Genomic DNA, 21,528 nt, shown 5'->3' with positions numbered 1-21,528 from the left:
TAGGCCCTGGCCTGAGGTCAAGTCAGAATTCTTCTGGGGAATATACACTACCACATTGTGAGGGACCCCAAACTGCCATCTCTTCTTGGACAGTAACAGAATCCCAATGCTCTAAATCACAAACACATCACTTGGGGATCACATTAAAACAAAGATTCTAGTTTAGCACATCTGGAGCAGGGCCTGAATTTTGGCATTTGTAGAAAGTGTTTAGTGTGATATTTTGATGCGTTCTTGCTCAAGACCAAGGATAAACACATTAAAACTGTTTATAAAAGTTCAGGGTAGATATAAAACAAGAAGTATATTTGTAAAATTATTTATTTACATTTTAAGCTCACATTAAAATCTTTCTAGGATAGAATGGCTAAGATGAAATATACAAAGCTGATATAAACACATACACTCATCTTTATTGGAAGAAAGTTCTATGGATTTTAGATGAATTCAGGTTTTCTTTTACAAAACCAGTATTTTCTTAAACCATGCTGTGATAGTGTGTCTCCTCAATGAGAATAAATCGAATTTGTATCATTTAAAAACGTTGAGAAACAAAAAGCTTTGACTTGTTGAATAGTTATTCATAAAAAATTATGCCATAAAACCAAAATTGTTTTACAGTGCTGAGATGTTTAAAGAGGTCCAAACAAGATATAATGAATATATTTTAAACATGAGTACTTTGGTTGTTAGGCTTTGACTTTGTTTGGGCATTACTTATATAATTACATTATTCAAATGAATCATTCATTACAGGTAATCCATTCAAAACATGACTTGCTTAATATTACAGTATTGCAAAGCACTTAGACTTGCCTTGATTTGGAATACCTTCAAAGATGTTGACAATAGCTGAATGTTTCCTTTTCTTCATTTAACAAAATAAAAAGAGAAATCACAAATTCATTTTCCATGTGTTAAAAAGCCTAAATCTGTCACAAAACCTTATTCATTTCATTAAAATTTTTCCCCTCAAAACAATACCTGTTCTAGGTACTGGTGCATTATTAAAATACTAGACCCGTAAGATCTCTTTCTATGCCTCAAAAGCCTATTATTTCATGATCTATTTATGTAAAATGCACTGATGAATATATCAATAGTACACTGATACTTAAGGGATGGATTCATATTTAAAACAACTTTCAAAGCCTAGATTTAGTAAGAGTCTTAGAAAAATAAATAAAACAAAATGCTGTGGTTGGTTCTACCCCTCTCCTCCACTTTTCTTCCTTCATAGATCTGAGCTTGGATTCAAACTTTTAAATAGCAGAAGAAAGCAAAATAGGATAATAAAGGCTTTACTACCCACAGTTTCCTTTTCTTATGTAATGTATTATCCCCAAGGTAAACTTGATTTTTCTTTAAAATGAAGATCTAGTCTTGTAAGACTATTTTAAATAACTGTACTTAGATAAAAATAAAGTTTAAAAACCAGTGCTTTTAATAAAAAAGCAGCTGAATGCCTATAAAATACATAACTTGTGATTATGAAGAGTGCCATTAAGAAGTCTAAAAGCAGATGGGCACAGTTGGTAACATCTGTAATGGCTTGAGAGGCAAGGAGGATCACACGTTTGAGGCCAGCCTCAGTAACTTAGCAAGACCCTAAGCAACTCAGTGAGACTCTTCTAAAAATAAAAAAAGCTGTGCATTAGCTGAGTAGTGAAGTGCCCCCTGGCTTAAATCCCAAGTTCCAAATAACAACAACAACAAATCTGTAAACAAAAGCTAAACATAATTTGAAGTTTACATTTAATCTCTTTGAAATTCTGTTTAAACTCTAAGTTATATCATAAATGATCTCTTAAAACTCCCACTCTAAACTTTCTCAAAAATAAACTGTCACAAAAATGTATAAATTTAAGGTATCCCTGATGTTTCTTATATTCATCTTTTTTCCAATTTTGTAGTGGAAAAGCAGGAAATTAAGTTCCGATATGTGGCTAAATTTACTTGCATCTGATTTTGGATTAAGTATTATTTTGTATTTGTATTTTGGATAAAGGGATTCTATGTGCAGTCTAAAACTTTCCCCAAAGCCATATTTACATTAATCATACAACATTTTATATACACATAATACAAATTCATAGGAAACAAATTAACCTACACTTTTCATAATGTAAAAAATAAAAATAAAAAATACAAATGTGACCACATGCTAAGTTGACTGAGAAATATGCGTGGTGTCTGGTTCCAGTGGTTCCTTGGGTAACTTGAAGCATGTCACATAAACACACTACAGATGCTTAGTTTATTGTTGACCTCAGCCTAGGCCAAACCACAGTTTTAAGTGAAAAGTTTTCTGTTAAAGCTAGTGCCATACAAGTACTTGAGTTTGCTGAGAATATCTGCACAGGACAGAAAAGATTTAGGGAAGGCATGATAGTAGATGGCAAATGTTTGGAAGCATATTATAGGGAAGGATTAAAATTCTTTTTCCAGGGGGAAATCAGAGCTTTCCAATAAGAGCTATGCAAATCCTGAAAGTTCTGCTTCACCAGTGTGGACTCTAGTCCCGTGAGTAGCAGTGCCTTTTCAAGGGCCTGGTAGTGAGGACTCCTGGACTGACAAGTGGTTAGCCTGTTAGGATCTCTGAAGTTCCTTGATGGAAATTATTTTGTTGAGATTGATTTTCTGGCATTATATGACTTCTTAGGTAGCTGGCTTTATCTTGTGTTTCTGCCTATAAAGCAGTGTTTGATTTCTGTTATACTCTTTATAAATAGAAAGAACCTCCTGAAATAGATCAAAGTAAAAATTTCTGATCTCATTACTCTCCCATGAAGACAAGTAGGTGGCTGTGATGAGCTTTGGTAGTATTCTGCACCTTGTAAGTCTTCCGCCATCCACTGGAGGAAGTAGGTTAGAAGCAAAGAATTAAACTGGAGGTGGTGGGGGTGTTATCCAGTTTAAAATGTTTACTGTTCCATGATTCCTGATCTTGAGAAAGAATGGGAAGTCCTGATGACATTCCTTTGCTTCAGATGGCATGCCAATACTTACCACAGTAAGGAATTCTTAGGATCAGATTTGAGGTATAGCAGAGTAAGAAGCATGGACAATTTTGACCTATATTTAACAAACAATAACAACTCTCCTATAAGTTGGAAAAAGTTTTTAACTCTAAAATCAAGGCCTTTTTCAAACACTTAAATGCACTAAAATGTACATGAAAACCCTATGGCTGGAAATATATAAGACAAATAAATAAGGTCACATGGTTTATACATCTCAAATTCTTAGAGAGGCCTGGCAGTAGTTCAGGAAGACAGTTTAAAGAAATGTTCCCTGAGTTCTTGAGGCAACCTCACAGATAAGTCCATGACCTCCAAGACTTTTGAGATAGGAAAACTCACATGGACCGCATATCCCTTCTCCAAGAGTGAGTGTGTAGTCCAAAGTGGTTTGTTCAGTGCTTTTCCTACAGTTCAAATGCTTTAAGAATGTGGCTTTATCCATTTTTTAGAAAATGAGGGACCAAATGAAACTTCTAAGAGGAGGAAGAAAAAGACTGTTTAAAGAAAAGTAAAGCTTCATCATTAGTTAAGAGTGCAGTTGAGTAAATCAGTTCTAAACCTCTCACATAGCAAGAGTAGTAATAGTAAGTGGAAGAAGGTAGAGCTCTATGGACTTGGGTTTTTCTGGTCTCAATTACTGAGCCCAGCCCTCCTATCAAAGAACCAAAACTATTAAAAGCAGAATGATTTTTCAGTATTTAAATGTGCAATACCTAAATTTGTTTTTAAATAAAGTCCCTAATAACCATTTTAGTAAGGTCTCAAACTTAAATATATGGAATTTATATGTATACATATTGGCATACAATGGTGCTTTAAAAACACATTGAAAACTGGGATTTAAAGTTTCTTAAATTGTTTTCATATATTAATTTTCTTGGTACCTACTAGAATACTTAAAAAATAAATTATTTGTAAGTGTTAAATTTTAACAGTCAAATTGTTACAATGAATAGACTCCAAAATTTAGGTTGGCTTAATTTTAAGCCATTGAAAGTTTTTTTTTTTTTTTTTTTTTTTAAACAGGGTTAAGAGATACTACTGAAATGTTCCTTCTCTTTCAGTAAAGTGCACAAAAATGAGTGCATCCTTTGGTGTGGCTATGACCTCAAGGGAGGCATAGAAGTCAATGGTGCTGGTGTCAGGTTCCTGACTATATTACTGAGGCTGGCAATCTTCTCTTCTAGGAGGTAATTTTTCTTCTCTGCTGTTTTCTGTCGCTGTTCGGTCATTTCCAGAGCTTTCAGCAACTGGGCATTTTCAACATACAAATCCTTCACCATTGCATCGGCTTTAGTATTCTTGCAGAGCTAGAAACAGAACCAGAAACACTGTGACTCCATTTCTGTAATTAATCTTTTAAATTTAAGGAAAGATATCAGGATAGATGCATTATAAAGGCAAATCATGCCTACCAGTTACATTCTTATCTTTTACAGTACAGCTTTAACATCAGATTCAGCATCAGGGAAACAAGAACAAACCCACCTTTTCCAAGCTCTTTGCATGTTTGTAGAAGTTACTAATATTTTTTTTTAAGAATTTTAATATTTATTTTTTAGTTTTCGGCGGACACAACATCTTTGTTTGTATGTGGTGCTGGGGATCGAACCCGGGCCGCACGCATGCCAGGCGAGCGCACTACCACTTGAGCCACATCCCCAGCCCAGAAGTTACTAACAGAAAGAATAGATTGCTGTTTGAAGGCTCCAAAATGAAAGACTTTATTTCCCACCTAAATAAACTAGATGTATTCCTTTATTTTTTTAAAACATCACAAATATTTTTGTAACTTTAATTTTTGAGGTGTAAGGAGTGAATTGTATTAAACTCCATTCTTAACAGTAGAGCCTGAAGCTTTCCATTCGTAACTACAACCTATTATTCATTTAAAAAACGAGCTCACAAATTACAACAAAGAGATGAGATGTGAGCAGTTGTTTTTCGTCAGCTTCTCCCTTTTTGCATGGGGCCTTGCCTAGAAGGTATATACTAATCCTTATGGTTAGAACATATCATCTAGGTTGGCGTGGGAAAACTTTTTAGCAGACATGGAATACTTTTATTCTTGCTCCTTTAATATCTTCAATCTCCTTTCCCATGTTAACTCTTCACTCGACTCCCAATTTCAAGCAGGGCATCTTAAAGAATAAATGTTTAAGGGAATAAAGACCAACTACAAAGTGGCTAAATTATTAGCATTTCAAAGGTCAATGATAATTTAGATGACTGGCAGGTATAACATACTAGCATTTTAGAACCTACTCTCTTTTGAAATACCACCTGTCTTCTTTCCTTTTTCCCTCCCTTCTTTCACTTAGGAAACAATACAATGGTTCCTCATGACCTACAGAATAAAATTCCCTTTTGGGATACCATGCAAGGCCCTCTCTTTCTGTCCTTTCCCGTCTTTTCTCCCAGGACAGTAGGAACTGGCAATATCCATGTATCTATAGATATCCACACCCCACATGGTGACCTAACTTCATGATGCTCTCATAGCCTAGAATGCCCTTCCCACAGTTATTCACTTGTTCAAATCTCACTCAACCCTCAAGATTTGATTTAAGAGACCTTCAGGAAGCTTTCTTTAAATCTCTGGGTTTTATCAAGTGTCTCTTCTCTTGTGTGCCATCTATTGAAACAGGGCTGACCCTATTTTATATATTTTTGAACCTATCATTTGATGGAATGCTTGGTACCTTGTAGGTGTGATAGAATTCACCTTCTATATGGGCAGGGATGTAATTTTGTTCACTGCTGCATCTCTAATGCCCCATATAGGACATGGCCCAAAGTAACTATGTGTTGAACAAATGAGTACTTAAAAGGATTGAATGGGAAAATGCTCACTGATAGGACTTTCTCTTTCTCCTCTGTTCATTAAGATATAGGGCAAGGAACATTCCTGTCTACACCTATTTCCAGACCCTCTCTTGGGGTTATCATTCTCAGGTTTTATTTATCTAGAAAAACAAGTTGGGCAATTTCCCCTGCCCCAGTCTGTCTCAATCCTGGTTTCCAGAGAAGCTGATAATACTTTCCTAGGAGGTGGTTCTCTTTGCATAGCTTTTTTTCTTGGGGAGGAATTTTGGGGATTGAACTCAGGGGCACTCGACCACTGAACCACATCCCCAGCCCCATTTTGTATTTTATTTAGAGACAGGGTCTCATTGAGTTGCTAAGTGCCTCGCTTCTACTGAGGTTGGCTTTGAACTCGTGATCCTCCTGCCTCAGCCTCCCAAGCTGCTGGGATTATAGGCGTTTGCCACGAGTTCCTAGCTCCCTCCTTGCCTCCTTGTGTAGCTCTTTGGAAGATGCACAACTAACCTCTAACCACTGAAGTCACTTCTGCCACCAGCAGGTGGAAAGGATAAGGCTTCTTAGTGGTCTGGCATTTGGGGTCCAGACTTTATACAAGGCACATCCTTTTAGGGCAATGAGATACTTTTTGAGCTTGCCATAGCTGTTGGAAACAGGAAAGCTAACTCTCCAGTCATTATCCACCAATATCATTTTTCTGTTTTGTTTAAATGGCATATTGCTTATGTTGGACAGAAAAAGATCTGTTAAGTATTCATTTTGAGCCACTGAACCTCATCAGGAATGCTTCAGATCCATGTTAACCACTGTTAGCAGATATTTATTTTTTAAACTTGGGGTGGACAAACATATACCTAGAAGAGTTTTGGAAAAATATAGAATATAGAATTTACCTTTTGTGGGCATGTGAGGGTGAGTGAATCCTAAGTTCTTCTAGACATCTATAGAATTTGCCTTTATTAGACAACACAAGTTAGCAAGTTAATGGCAAGAAAGGAATGTTAAAACTGGAATGTGGGGTGGGTGGAAGATGTGTCTGGGGAGGCTCACTTGTTCTTTGAGCTGATTCACTTTCTCTTGAAGAAGCCTTTTCACCAGTTTCAGTTTCTGTTCAACTTCTATCATTCGTTCCTCCATGACAGTTACCAGCTGTTCCTGGCTTCCCTGAAGGGAAGAAAAAAAGTATATCATCATTTGAAAATCATGCTACATCTAAAGCACTAGTTGTTTATTCTCCCCACAAGATGCCTAGAGGAAGTACAGCCAATGTTTTGCCTTTTAAACAGGAAGGATGGATTTCTGATGAAATGGGGGAGTTCTGAGCACTGCATTGATTGCACATGTCAGAAAAGTAGTCCTATCAGAGAAAGAATCAAAGAGAAAACAAAGAATCTTACCTGTGGTATACCATTGTCCCCTGATAAAAAGAAAAATTCTTAAAACCCATAGTTGAATATCTGTGTGCACTTCATATATAGTAAAATGGGTATCCAAAGTAAATTAAAAGAGGGTGATCAACTCCCATCCTGATTTGGGTATTTATAATACTGTGGGTCTCTCGACAACAAAACAAACACTGAGTTTATTCAGGGTTGCTTAATGTTTCCATTCAGCTTGCAACACACGTCTGTTTTTCTTCAGAAATAACTGATTACTTTTTTGAGGGTGTTAGGGTTTTTTCTTCATAGTAATCATATCTTCCTGCCAGTTTTTCTAGTCATCTGTTGACTTGTCAATGTGAAGCAAACATCTGGATTGGAGGATGGATTTATCATCAGAGTAAATTGAAAATTAAGAAGCCTCTCTCCACAGACAACTCCTAGATAAAGCCACTGGGCAGGAAGGGGCCCTAACTTTCTCCCTCTCCTCACACAACAGGGCTAGGTGTGTGGGTTTCTGGAAGCAGAGTGATGTAAACAGAGATTAGAGTCTGACTGATTGTCCCTCTCCTCAGCTGGCCTCCAACCCCTCAAAATTTCCAGAGAAGGAAGTTCACATTTCAAAAGGTGCTTCAAATCTTGTAGTTCAGGTGTTAATGGCTGATGGAACTTAAATATTCCTTTTTTTAAAAATTATTTTTTAAAGTATTGGGGATTGAACCTAGGGGTGCTGTACCACTGAGCTACATCCCCAACCCTTTATATTTTCTTTTGAGACAGGACCTCCCTAAATTGCCCAGGTTGTCCTTGAACTTTCCACCTCCTGCTTCAGCCAGTTGCTGGGATTACAAGGGTGTGCCACGCCACACACTGGCTGCTCTTAAATATTCTTAAAAAGGCATACTTTAAAAAGTACTCAGAATGACCAAATGTGTTAAAGCCAAAGTTTGCTTGGATATTAAATAATTAGCATTTAATTATAAAAGAAATAATTAACTCATGTGACTAATTTGAAGATAAAAGTTGTAGGAGGCAAAAGTCTAATGCAAAAAACTGAATTTCAATAAATTGGGCCTTGAACATCTAGGCCTAACAACAACTTTTAAAAAGTTCTATTTATTTTAAAAGACATATGGCTTTTTAAAGTTCAAATACAAATAAAAATGTTTGATTTCCACTTGCATAAAAAAATCAAAATATAAAACCACAGTTACAGAAAATTCAAAGTATACAGAGTACAGCAAAAGAGTGGGGGAAAAGAGGAAAAACAAAGGCAGGCATATATTTAAAATTTATTTTATTGTTTCATCAAAATTTTCCTTTTTTTCTGGCAAAAAGTATTATACATCTTATACAAAACAGTATAAATAACCCTGATTCTCTTCAAATTCCATATATAAAAGTAGAACCTTTTGTTAAAAATAATTACAACTTATGTAATGAGAAAATATATAGAATACATCCTTTCAAGAATCTTAAATCCACACTCTTTAAATGGTATAAATAAAATGATTTGTAACAAGCAGAAATTTGTGAATTTGATTCACAAGATCTGTCATTTCTACATAAATAAATAATACTGCAAAGGCTTAATAGTAAAAATCATAATAGAATAATTTTAAAGAGCACTTATGTCATGTCTCAGCTTATGCCTCTGTTAGTGTGGTTTATGTGTGTGTGTGGGTGTGTGCATTTGAGAGTCTGCCATAGTAACAAATGCCATCAATAGCAGCCCAGTTTTCACAGGTGCCCAATCCTTCTGTAGGAATCTGCATGCACTGCTCGCTGCTCCGGTAGCAAGGCCTAGAGAAAGAAGGCAAGTGGTATACTTCACCCTGATGTCAAGATTATGTATTTTTAGGGAGTCTAAATTCACACATTTATGATGCAATTTTTCAAAGCACACACATTAACACTACACTACATTACACACGCAAGCAAAGCAACACAAAGGCAGAAGACATTACATCACTCCACACAGACAACGTGCAGATTCCAATAATATTTTGTATTCTTAGAATTAGTGTCAGCTGGGCAATCAGAAATGGGAGAGTCTGAAGTGGTGATCTAGTCCGAGTAAGCACCCTTTGCTCTGGCTGGGTTTGTCTTTTTTTTTTTTGTATGAAAATTTTAAGTTTTGGTCTAATCCTGAAGCAAATGGAGTAAAAGGATGTTTTTAATTCTTAAATACGGGTGGGTGGGTGNAAAAAAAAAAAAAAAAAAAAAAAACTAACAAAGCCCAGATATATACTAGTAGTAGAGAAAAACAACTGTTCCTATGGATAATTACAGTGCTCACGTAACTTTGCCAAGCTACTCTGAAGGGATTAAGAAAGAGTTGGGGGGGCTGGGGATGTGGCTCAAGCGGTAGCGTGCTCGCCTGGCATGCGTGCGGCCCGGGTTCGATCCTCAACACCACATACAAACAAAAGATGTTGTGTCCACCGAAAACTAAAAAATAAATATTAAAAAAATTCTCTCTCTCTTAAAAAAAAAAAAGAAAAAGAAAGAGTTGGGAAATTCCTTATCAAACGTTGTTGGAGAGGTAAGGTGTATAGAAACAGAAGTGCATCTAAAGCAGAAGGAATTTAGAATTCCACAAAAAAGTATTTGTTCTTTTTATTCCTAATTATGAATTAACTACATGGGCAAGACCAAAGAGTTATGAAACTTCTGAAAAAGGATGATTATGAATGAAGCACCAAAGAGAAATAACTGTTTGAAAACTTAGGTAATATAAGATGGTATTTGGTAGTGACCCAGAATAAGGCTAATTCAAAGCCAATGGGAAGATCTTTATTTTCCTAAAAATCATTTTTCACACTAGATTATAAAACAATTGAGCTTAATGATCATATCCACTAAGAAATATGTCACCAACTACACTTTCTTCTACCTTAATTGTGAAACACTCCACCTGTAAATTCCATGGATGTTGGTGGGCCCCACCCGTCTGGTGCAGTTAAGGATGTTTTGTTCCTAATGTAAATCCTAGAGCTGCACTTGCATTTTGTAGTATTTTTGACATGAGATGAGAATGATGGCCAATTGTACACTATGCTCAAGTGATTCTGATGCTTTGTCTTCTATTACAAGTGTGCAAAGGAGACCCAGAACATCTTAGAAGTGAAGAGCTGGAAAGTAGTGCTGCAAAAACAAAACAAAAACCAGCACTGCAGAACTCTGGATTTGTGATACAGGGAAGTTGTCACTCTCTAAGAGTAGATTTAGGTTTGTTGTCCCCACATTTGAATTGGTTTTATTTGAACTTTCAAATAAAAGTAAAATTAATTAGGCAATCTGAATTTACTACTAGAGGAAAAGAACGCTTCATACCTGTGGTGTGTTGGTTTCGGAGGTCCTGTTGTCAAGTTCCTCCTGTAGGTGCTCATTTCTCCTTTCTGCCTGTAGTAGCTGGTGTTGAAGCTGCAGAAAGTGCTCCCTGGGCACCATCGAACAGGCTTGCTGCTGGAGCAGCTGCAGATCCCAGTGAGGGGATGAGCTAAGCATCACAGTGGACCTCAGGTGCTGCATCTGAAGGACAAGGGCAAAAGCCTAGTCAGCAGCAGTGCCTTCTGTCACAGAGCTGCCCCTGAATGTGTCAAGCAATAGTGAAGCCTATAAATTTGCTAATGGCCCCACACCCACCCATAGCTTGGAAACAGGACAGCACATGAGCCCAAGAGAGATGTAAATGAGAAGAGCCATTTTGCTTAGGACATAATATAATCAAGAGCAGGCTTTCTCAAGATTATTAGACTTTAAAAAACAGCACTTCCTCATCTTGAGTGACTGTGGGAGTCTGGGGCACAATATATAGTATATCTGAATTCCATCTCATTTTTTCTTATGCTAGAATGTTTGATAACCCTCCTTTAAAAAAAAAAAAACTGAAGTTAGACTAGGGAAATAAGGGGAGTAAGTGATTATGTTTTAGGCTTGTGCTACTTTACTTACCATTCGTAAAGATTCTTATTTTCCAAACCCAAGTAAACAAATTTTTAAAGAATCTTTTCCTGAACTTAAAATTATTTTAACCCATCATTGGTTTGTCAATAGATAGTGAAACCCTTTAATAGCACAAGACAGGCAATTCTGGGGTATAAGGCCATATCCTAGAACATCTGGGAACTGGAGGACAAGACAATGAGGAAATGGTATGTCAACATGAGAATAAAATTTAGGGAAAGAAAAAGGGGGAGACTGCATTTTGGCCAATGGAGCACGCCACCTCACATCTGTCAACACACGCAACAGACACAGGGTTCAAGGGAAGGCATGCAACAGCATGAGAAGAAGCACCTCCAGGCTTGAGTGGGGGAAAAAGAACTTCTAAAACTCAAACACAATTAAATGCTATGATGAAACTTCAGAGCCACTATCCATTTCTTTAAATTTCTGAGGTGCACCATTACCCATTTTGAAATACTTCTAGTTGATTCAGAAAAGCTACCACTTTATTTTTGTGAATAAAAAATATGGAGAACTATGATCCCATGATTTTATACCCGTGGGATAATTTTCTTCATATAATGCTTTTAGTACTGATGAAAATCCTAATGTAAATGCAGAAACGTATTCTAGAGTTAAAACAAAATAAAAATGAATACTGGCTCTTACCAGAAGTATTTATTCACTGGTATAGTCATCAGAAATGATTACAAGAACAAAGAGTTTAATGAGATGGCCCCATGCTATGAAAATTCATTGAAAGAGAATGTTCTACCTTCACACACTATCTCAGGCAGAGCACTGCACCCTTCTCTGCCACTTCCAACCACTGAGTTCTAGATACAGGTTAGCCATAGACAAAAACAAACAAAAGAAAATCACAGGAGTTAGAAAAAGAGGAAGAAAAGTAAGAGTTATAAAAGAGAAGGAACAGTATCATTTGGTTATGTTATATTCATGAATAAGAGCATATGAAGAGCTAACATTTACATTTTTCTATACATAAATTTAATAAACATTAAAATGTCTTAATAGCTTTACTTTTGCAACTGCATCCTCATTGTTATAATTTGGTTGATTTTGTGTGTGTGAGAGAGAGAGAGGAGAGAGAGACCATGGGGTATTCATCCCACTATAATTATTTAAAAAATTCCAGGTCTAGTATGGAATGGATCTGATGTTAAAACCCTTGCCACTGGAGATGCAGAATTTATTTATTAAATATTTTTTTTAGTTGTCAATGGAACTATATTTTATTTATTTATATGTGGTGCTGAGAATCGAACCTAGTGCCTTGCACATGCTAGGCAGGCACTTTACCACTGAGCCACCACTCCAGCCCTAGAATTTAAACTAAAACATTTTGTTCCACTGTCTAACTTGTTGGCTCTTACAGTGGCGTATAGCACACTTGAGAACTGCTGAGATGGTCTGTACCACCTCCCTCTTCTTCTTTCAATGTTCAAACTGAATTGTTTATTGAATGCTGCCTCATCTAGTTAAATCCCTGGAGTGGAAGTCAAATTCTAGCCCTAATTTGACTAGAATTAGTCTAGAATCTCCTACTCTGGTAATTTGCACACTTTCATTACACTGGAGTAGGATATGTATTGGATTACATCAGAGACTTCCCAACTTATATATAGAGAGGAAGAGAGACTTCCCCTCAAGGGAACTTGTACATCAGATCAGATCAGAACTGCCTAGAAAGCTTTGCTCAAATTCCCTGAAACCACAGATGTATCTCTGATGTAGACACATCTCTGTCTGCTCACCACCCCTAACCTCACCAGGTGAGAATCTCTGCCAGAGAGGAAGGACTACACAGATCCCTCAGGTAAGCTTAAAAAAAAAAGATGATGTGAAAGCCATGGCACATCTCCAAACTCGCTTAATGTATAAATACTGTACTCTAATAATCCAATTTATAAGGCCAGAAGTGGGAATGGTTAACGCTTAATGGTTATTCTGGTTAGAGTGATAAAAAGGTTTTGGAAATGGTTGTATAACATTGTGAATGTAATTAATGCCATTGAATTTTAAACTTAAAATTGGTTAAAACAGCAAATTTTATGTTATGTACATATTTACCACAGTTTAAAAAATTAATAAGGTAATATACCCCAAACCATTTAACTGTTTACTTTAAACATGTGAACACCATATGTGAATTTATAGCTCAACAGAATTGTTAAAAAATCCAATCTGTATAAATCTAGAGTTAACAGTTCTTATTTCCTAATGGAAGTTTCATTAGAAGAGTGTACGAAATGTTCTCTTTAGTGTTTGAATAGAACATTCATGCTTTTTCCTTATTCAGTTCCAGTGCCAAGAATACTCAATTTTCCTTATTTATTAGCAAATATTTACTACTGATCAAGGGAAAAAATGATAGGAAATTTCTTATGATGGCTAATAATATAAAGTGGGACTGAGAGATAAGGGGGCTTCCCAGGCTTGGGGAACAGGCGGAGAATCAGCCTCTTGGCAGAGCATTTGGAAAACATCCAAAGGTGTAATCACCATAGTAAGTATACCCTGTTACTTCTGAGTTAATTACCAGACACATTGGGCTTAGCTTCAGATATCTTATTCATTGGAATATATAATTATCTTGTCAGAAAAAAATACCTACATCTAAGTGTAGCCTGCAACTCAAGATTCTGAGTGCATTTATTATATGCTGTCAGAAAACATGGTTTGGGTTTCATTATTTATAATTTCACTAATCTCCCTATTAGTGAATAAATCGGAGAACATAAAATTGCCAGAAACCTCCGTGGTCATTTAAATGTCAATGTGATATGTTTGCCCTTATTTCCCACATTATAAAATTAAGCATTAATTTTTAAAGTCAGCTAGCATGTATTCAGCCTTATAAAAAATATTTAAATATCTCTTCTGTCTCATTATTCTGGCTTAAAAATATTTCTATACAATTTTTAAGAGCATAAAAGATATTTTCTATGCATACTTCTCTACCTTATATAAAATTTACAGTTAACTAAATGTTGAAGTAATTAAAATACTTTTATCTACCCAATGCAAAATATCTCAGTTTTACTTATTAAGTTTTACTTATTAAGGAGGGCTTGTATATAAGTTGTTTTCTAATCTTCAATGGTATTCAGTAGTATCGCAAGGTAAACTGACTGGAATTCAATGTCCAAGCTGACAAGTTTTCCAAACATTTTTACATTTATCAGATGTACCTCCCAAAAGGCACTGCTGTGGTATAAGTGCAGTAATGAACAAAGGCAATTCTTCCCCCCGCCCCCAGGGCTTGGGAGTGAACCTAGGGCCTTGCACATACTAGGAAAGTGCTCTGTCACTGAGCTACACCCCCAGTCCTACAATGGCAGTTCTTGAAAATGAACTTAAAAATGCAAATGCTCTCAGATTCCCTGGATAGATTTCCTAACTGAAGAGGTTGTTAGTGAAATACAGGAGTATCAGGACACTGTTAAATACACACCTATGTTGAGAGCTCTAGGCCCCTTGGCCAATATCAGGTAGAAGTTCCTGCCACTGAATTTGTTGAGGTACAGGTCTTGGCATTTTAGGATATTATTTCCTCTTCTGAAAAGCAGTATGGAATTACCTGATCATGTAATTAAGCAAAAATGTCTATTAAACTTGCTAAGATAGATCAAAGAATGCAGCTTGGAAGTATACTCAGATTTTCAGGACAGGAATTCAATGTCAGGTCTAGTTTCTTCCAACAAATGGCTCATTCATGGATTAAAATATTCTTCATAGTTAAGGACATTTGCTTAAAAACTTACCTCCAGTAGCTGCTCATCCAGTTTCACTTGTTTCTTTTTCAGGCCTTCGTTTTCCAAATCAATTGTTTCTAATTCTCGTTCAAGGGAATTCACCTGATTAACCTGTTAAAAAATAAAATTCTTTAATAAGAGAAAATAAACAAACATGAATCGCTCTATTTCATTTTGGTAAATTTGTATTAGTTAGAAATCTTGATTCTTGGAAGAAAATCAAGATAATTCAGCAAAGAAAAACAACAATGCAATTCAGTTCAATGCTGATATTTAAGTCATCTGGGTTAAACTAAAATTTAAGTAATGTAGATATCTTAAAAAATATATTTTTAGTTGTAGATGGGCACAATACTTTCATTTATTTATTTATTTTTATGTGATGCCGAGATTAAACCCGGTGCCTCACACATGCTAGGCATGTGCACTACCACTGAGCTACAATTGTAGCACCAGTAATGTACGTTTAATCATTACTTCTTGCATGTAACAGATTCTTTAAGGCAGTTGACTTTTAACCTCTGTGTCATCCACTGTAAGAAATGTTTTATTCTATAACCCCAAACCCACACTGTATGTGTGTGTGCGCACAGTTACTAGTACATGTCACAAAAAGAAAATGTTTATTAGGTAGTAATTATCCTTACCAGGATCCCTATACTGATATTTCCCAGTATATTTCATTAATAAAAAAATGCTGATTTTAACTCAGTTGATTTACTGATCCTCTACTATAGATCTGCAATGGGGAAATCACTGTTTTGAGAGTATATAAATTTTGGTTTATATAACTCCTTTTTTGATTTTAAAGATGAAATTAGAAGATTTTATGGGTATCCACTTTTGGAATTCTCTTTATTACAATAGAATCTAATAAGCTACAGGACACTGGGATTCAGAGGATTGCTAAGTAGAAAACATGACACTATTCTAGATGATTTTTGCTTCTATTAAAAAGAGCCAAGGACAGCAGCTAACATTTCTAGGTCCATTTAATATTCATTGTTATTTTAAAACCCATCTTAAGACTTTTCACTTGGTGAGATTATAGATGAAACCTACTCTTTTTCTGACAACTTTACTTAAAAGTAACTGTAATTTCAACTGATATTTCAACTTAGCATACCAATTTTCTTACTACAAATGGTTATACTTTCACAAGTAAAAAAAATATGAATATAACAAAATATTGCTCATTCTTCCCATAATTTTAAGCAAATTTTTTAAAAAATAGGCATCTGTTCCATTGGCTCTTTTTTTTTTTTTTTAAATATACCTTTATTTTATTCATTTATTTTTATGTGGTGCTGAGGTTTGAACCCAGTGCCTCACATGTGCTAGGTAAGCACTTTACCACTGAGCCACAACACCAACCCCTTAAATGGTTTTTAAGAAGAGGAGGATATTAGAGAAAACTGAGTTTAAGTTTAGGAAAAGAAAAACAAGTAACAACAGAAATCATGAGAATAACATGATCTAGAACCTTAACTCCATGAGAAAAGTATAGAAAGCAACTGGAGCTGGGCTACAAAAGTTTGTCCATGTGGTAGCCAGCCTCCAAGATGGCACCCAATGGTTCCCACCTCACAGTCTGAATCTGTCATGTAGACTTCTCTCAGACCACATCACGACTAATCTGGGTATGTACAGACAACAGCAAAAGTGATGGTATGCCACTTCCAAGATTATGTTATGAAAGGCAGTATAGCTTCTCTCTTGGTCTTTTGGTGCCGTGTGTCTCTTATTATCACCTCAAGAAGAAATCAGCTGCCACATTTGGGCTGGGGTTGTGGCTCAGCAGTAGAGGGCTCACTTAGCAGGTGTGAGGCACTGGGTTCGATCCTCAGCACCACATAAAAATAAATAAATAAAATAAAGTCATTTTGTTCATCTACAACTAAAAGAAAAATTAAAAAGAAAAAGAAATAACCCAGGTATACACATAGTGTATACCTCCCCAAACTCACCTTCTTATTAGTAGGAGATTGTTCTTTCTGAAACTGATCACATTCTCTCTTTAAGTTCAACTTTTCTTGCTCTGTGGGTTTCACAGTACCTGATGGGTTTAGATGTTTTTGGTGCTTGGAGGGAAGAAGGTTGGATTCCAACTGACGAACCTAGCAAAAACAAATGTTAAGAGGAAAAAATGGTTATGTAATCATGTAGCCAGAAAAAAATAAAAAATAAACATATGGGGCTGGGGTTGTGGCTCAGTGGTAAAGTGCTTGCCTAGCATGTGTGAGGTCTGGATTCAATTCTCAGCACCTCATAACAATAAATGAATAAAATAAAGGTCCATCAACAACTAAAAAATATTAAAAAAAATAAACGTGCAAGTAAAGTTTTAATTCAGTACTTGGGTTCTGTGTCATTAAAAGTCTTTTCTTAGCAGGGTGCCTGTATTCCTAGCTTTAGGGAGTCTGAGGTGGGAAATCATTTGAGCCTAGGAGTTGGAGATCAGTCTAGCTAGGCAAGATAGCAAACTTGACCACATATCAGAAACCAAAAATGAGAGCAATAAAAAATATTTTTCAGTCTAGCTTGCCAATTTTTTTGGTACCAGGGATTGAAGCTAGGGGTGTTTAATCACTGAGCCACATCCCTAACCCTTTTTAAATATTTTATTTAGAGTCAGGGTCTTGCTAAGTTGCTTAGGGCCTCACTAAGTTGCTGAGGCTGGCTTTGAACTTGTGATCCTTTGGCCTCAGCCTCCTGACAGGCTGGGATCACAGGCATGCGCCATCGCACCTGGCTTAGCTTGCCAATTGTTGAAGCTTACTTTTATGGATTTCCAATGATCCTTTCTAGGTAAATCTGGCTGGGTCTATAAACCCAACATTGTAAGTATCGGACAAGGTAGAAGGGATCTATCAAGACTCCAAGAGTCAAATTGTGATGTGATTATCAAGATCACAGACATAGCAGTCCTAGTCCCTGCAGCTCTGGCATGAGTATAACTTTCACAAGTAAACAGTCCCATCTATTCTGTATCAGACTGCTTGTACCTGAAGCAGTACATTCGCACTATTAAGTTCCATGAGGACAGGGACCATGTCTTTCTTGTCTCCCACCATGGCTTCAGTGACAACAGTTTCTAAAGGAAAATCTGTGCTCTAGTTTCTCCTCAGTAGAGGTGCTGAAGCACAGATTAAATATAAACAGTGAACTTAAGAGCAGAAGTAAGGAATTCAAGCATAGTTTGTTGGTTGGAAAAGATCTTTAAAAATCACTTTAACCTTGAAATGCTGACTCTAACTAACTCCTTATAAGGAGCTAGACCCATAAGATCTGAGTCTAATTTTGTCATTTTTGTAACTTCTGGTCTGGGCAGCTATCCAATTGGAATAAGAACTATATGGTTGACATAATTTCTACGAGTCTATATTTTTTATATCAGGATTAAAATCACAGATTTATTTTAATATAGAACTCCTTATACAAAATGAAAAAAATATTTTCTAAACATACTTGGATAAAATTATATGTAAGTAAATGATAAATGATACACTCTTAAAATAAGTCTTCTTTCACAGGCTACTCAAATCTGTACCCTAGAACCACTTCAATCATATCACACATTCATTTTCATATCAAACTAATCCTTTTCAGACATATGTCATGATGTGCCAGCCTTTGGAGTTACCTTTTCCCGGGAGTGTGTGAGTTCTGCTTTGGTGTTCTGTACCACAGTCTGGAGTCTCTCATTCTCTTGCCAAAGCAGCTGTTGTTCCTCATTTATCAGATGATCCAACTTGTCCCAAGACAGCCTTTTCTGCTGGCTATGGAGCCCTGATGGATGGGTGGCTTTTTCTGGGTCCCAGTTCTTAAGAGAGAATTGCAGAGGTAAGCCTTAAAATGACCCTGATGGGTCATTTCTGTTTTAAGAATTGTATCCTATTTACCTAATGACATCAATACTCATTAAGCACCTTTCAACCTTTTTTGTGTGCCTAATGTGTATAGATATGAATAAACTATATTCTTAGAATATAGATATGATATGAATATAGATATGAATAAAACTATATTCTTGGAATTTGATTTTAAAAATCAGGTTTGGAAATTCTCTGTTCAAAATGGCCTTTGGGAAAACTGGCCAGTCAGGTTCAATAGCAAATAGGATTATAGAGCAAATCCCAGTTACTAATAGGATCCAAGTATATGGAAGTTGGTGGCATGAAAATTGCCTTATTCTTAGGAAGTTATCTTTGAACCTGTATAATACTCTTTTTCAAAAAATATACATATATTTGTATAGATATATACAAATGGACACAATGGCTTTATTTATTTATTTATTTATTTATTTATTTAATGTGGTGCCAAGGATCAACCCCAGTGCCTACCGTATGCTAGGCTAGTGCTCTAATACTGAGCCCTAGCCCCAGCTCCTGAACCCAGATTATACTATTTTGATTAACAGAAAACACAAAAGGAACTCTGAAAGGCACTGCCAACCTGAAACCTTTCACCAGCCAAACTTTTTCGTTTTCACATATGCAATCATATCCCTTTTTAGAATCCCAAAATACATATTGTCCATGTAATTGAGGCTTGGATTCAGAAATGTGCTTTAAATTACCAGAGTGATATATTTTTTTGAACTAAAAATAATTTTAAAAAACAAAAACAAAAAAGAAATACAACTAAGTAAGTCTCCTGCCTTTTAAGCTAAATATGAAAAATAAAAAAGGTAGAATCTCATTTAGAAAAAGAGTCAGCTCAAAAGTAATTTTTAAAATACAAACTACATTATTTTTAAAAAGTACCACCAAGAGATAAAAATAACTGAATTAGTGACTACTTTCACTATAGACAAAATCTTAACATCCACCTAAAGACTAGCATCTATAAAATTCTTAATTTACTTGTATACAGATTGATTAGCATTTGTGATAGTTTAAGATGAGATACTTTTTTTTTTAAGTTGTTGACAGACCTTTATTTTGTTTATTTATTTTTATGTGGTGCTGAGGATTGAACCCAGTGCCTCACCCATGCTAGGCAAGTGCTGTACAACTGAGCCACAACCCCAGCCACTTTCTAACAACACTGTAATGTGCCAGCTAAGGCTTTAACCAGCTCTTCCTGGTCTTCCTGGTACCATAGGTGAAACCCATTAGGTGGCAATGAATTATCTCCTGAAATTCACCATTGTTGTTTTATGCAATAGTTTTCCTTCTCAGGAAAAGCTTACTTTTCTTGCAGCCCTTGTGTGTGTTTCTTGATTAATTTCTTGTAATGTTTTTCTTGACTTAATTTTTTTAGTCACATTAAAAAATAGGATGCTCTTACATATCAAAGTTTGGAAGTGTTTTAATTTTATTACTACAAAACTCAACTCAGCTATGGTGTTTTGACTTGTTCAATACCAAAAAATTACCTTTTGATATACTTTATATTTTCACTTATATGATGTTCAGAAACAAGCATCTCTGACCTATGGTGACAGAAGGTACATAAATCCGCCCCTTCCCAAGAGCCTCTCCTCTCACTGGTTCAGTGGGCACCCACATGGAAAGTCAGTTTGGCCCCAGAAGAGTGACTGTGAAACATATTTGCTGAGAACTTTAGGCAGTGGGAAGAGCAATCTGCTCGGCAGAGGGAAGCAGAAAGTGCTTCCATTCAAAAGTGTAAGTTTGCCCTTTGTAACAAGGAGTGAGACTAGCTGTGTGTGGATTCATGAAGGGGCTGGGACTGGTGGAATGCTTGGAGTCCCTCAGCTTGCCACCCCAGCTCCCTTTGGGTTGGTCACCTCCTGCAAGTTTAGAGGAATTCAGAGGCTTCAACTGCTGTAGTTTGGACACTTGCCATATCCCTGAGCACATCGACTGGGGGATCCAGATAGATTCACAGGCTTGGTGGGTGGCCATGTTCCACCTTCCAAGTACAAAAAAAAAAGAGGCATTGGGAGTGAATGTAGCTGAACTGTGGATAACTTTGCCCTAGCACAAGCTGTGGGCAAGGAAGGGTGGAGCTCAGCCTACAGACTGCCCTAACTGGTTTGGCCCCTTTGTGTTGGAGCTGAGGACGAACACACAGGACTGAAGCTGCAGCCTGCAACCTCGCCCCCCGCCATACCTGGTGGATTCCAAAATTAGAAATCCCAGAAAAAAGTATATCCACTTAAAATACTTTGGACAAAAGGAATCTTAGCCTCTTTTTGTTTCTGCCTTCATTATGTTCTATGTTTTGTTTTCCCTCATTTTATACTTTTATCTAATTTTAAATTAAATTTAAATTTTAAAAAATTATTTAATTGGATTTTTTCTTTCCTTCTCATTTTTATTTCCTCTTTTCTTTCTTCTTCTTCTCATTTCTTCTCTTTTCCCTCCCCTCCCCACTTTTCAATATTTTAGTACTAATTTTACTTTAATTAATATGTCCTAGTGTAGCTTATTCTATATTATTTCCTCTCTTTGGTTAGTAGACCTGTAAAGGTAATTTCTAATAGGGTTTTTTGTTTTTTTTTTTTTTTAGTTTTTTTTTAGATGGACACAGTATCTTTATTTATTTATTTATTTATTTATTTATGTGGTGCTGAGGATCGAACCTAGTGCCTCATGCATGCAAGGC

The 21,528-nt window shown here is 36.1% G+C and overlaps 1 protein-coding gene across 7 annotated transcripts in view; it reads right to left on the bottom strand.

Moving 5' to 3' along the window:
- Positions 1-303: 303 nt before the first annotated feature.
- Nin (ninein) overlaps positions 304-21,528 on the bottom strand; it is a 103,053-nt gene continuing 81,828 nt past the window's right edge. For 5 of the 7 annotated variants that reach the window (XM_048798606.1, XM_048798605.1, XM_015490867.2 and 2 more), the window contains 6 exons: positions 18,596-18,775; positions 16,920-17,069; positions 14,962-15,063; positions 10,562-10,759; positions 6,897-7,010; positions 304-4,333 (listed from right to left, as the gene is read on the bottom strand). In XM_048798606.1, coding sequence (XP_048654563.1) covers positions 4,124-4,333; positions 6,897-7,010; positions 10,562-10,759; positions 14,962-15,063; positions 16,920-17,069; positions 18,596-18,775 — 954 coding nt within the window. In that variant the 3' untranslated portion in view covers positions 304-4,123. Of the gene's footprint in view, positions 4,334-6,896; positions 7,011-8,505; positions 9,029-10,561; positions 10,760-11,951; positions 12,013-14,961; positions 15,064-16,919; positions 17,070-18,595; positions 18,776-21,528 lie in introns of those variants that run through there. The other 2 variants (XM_015490874.2, XM_048798607.1) reach the window with 2 other exon arrangements.

The sequence above is a fragment of the Marmota marmota genome, unplaced genomic scaffold (assembly GCF_001458135.2).
Source record: "Marmota marmota marmota unplaced genomic scaffold, marMar, whole genome shotgun sequence".
Classification (NCBI taxonomy): Eukaryota; Metazoa; Chordata; class Mammalia; order Rodentia; family Sciuridae; genus Marmota; species Marmota marmota.
The sequence above is the reverse complement of the archived record's forward strand: the minus strand, read 5'-3'. Positions and strand labels throughout refer to the sequence as shown.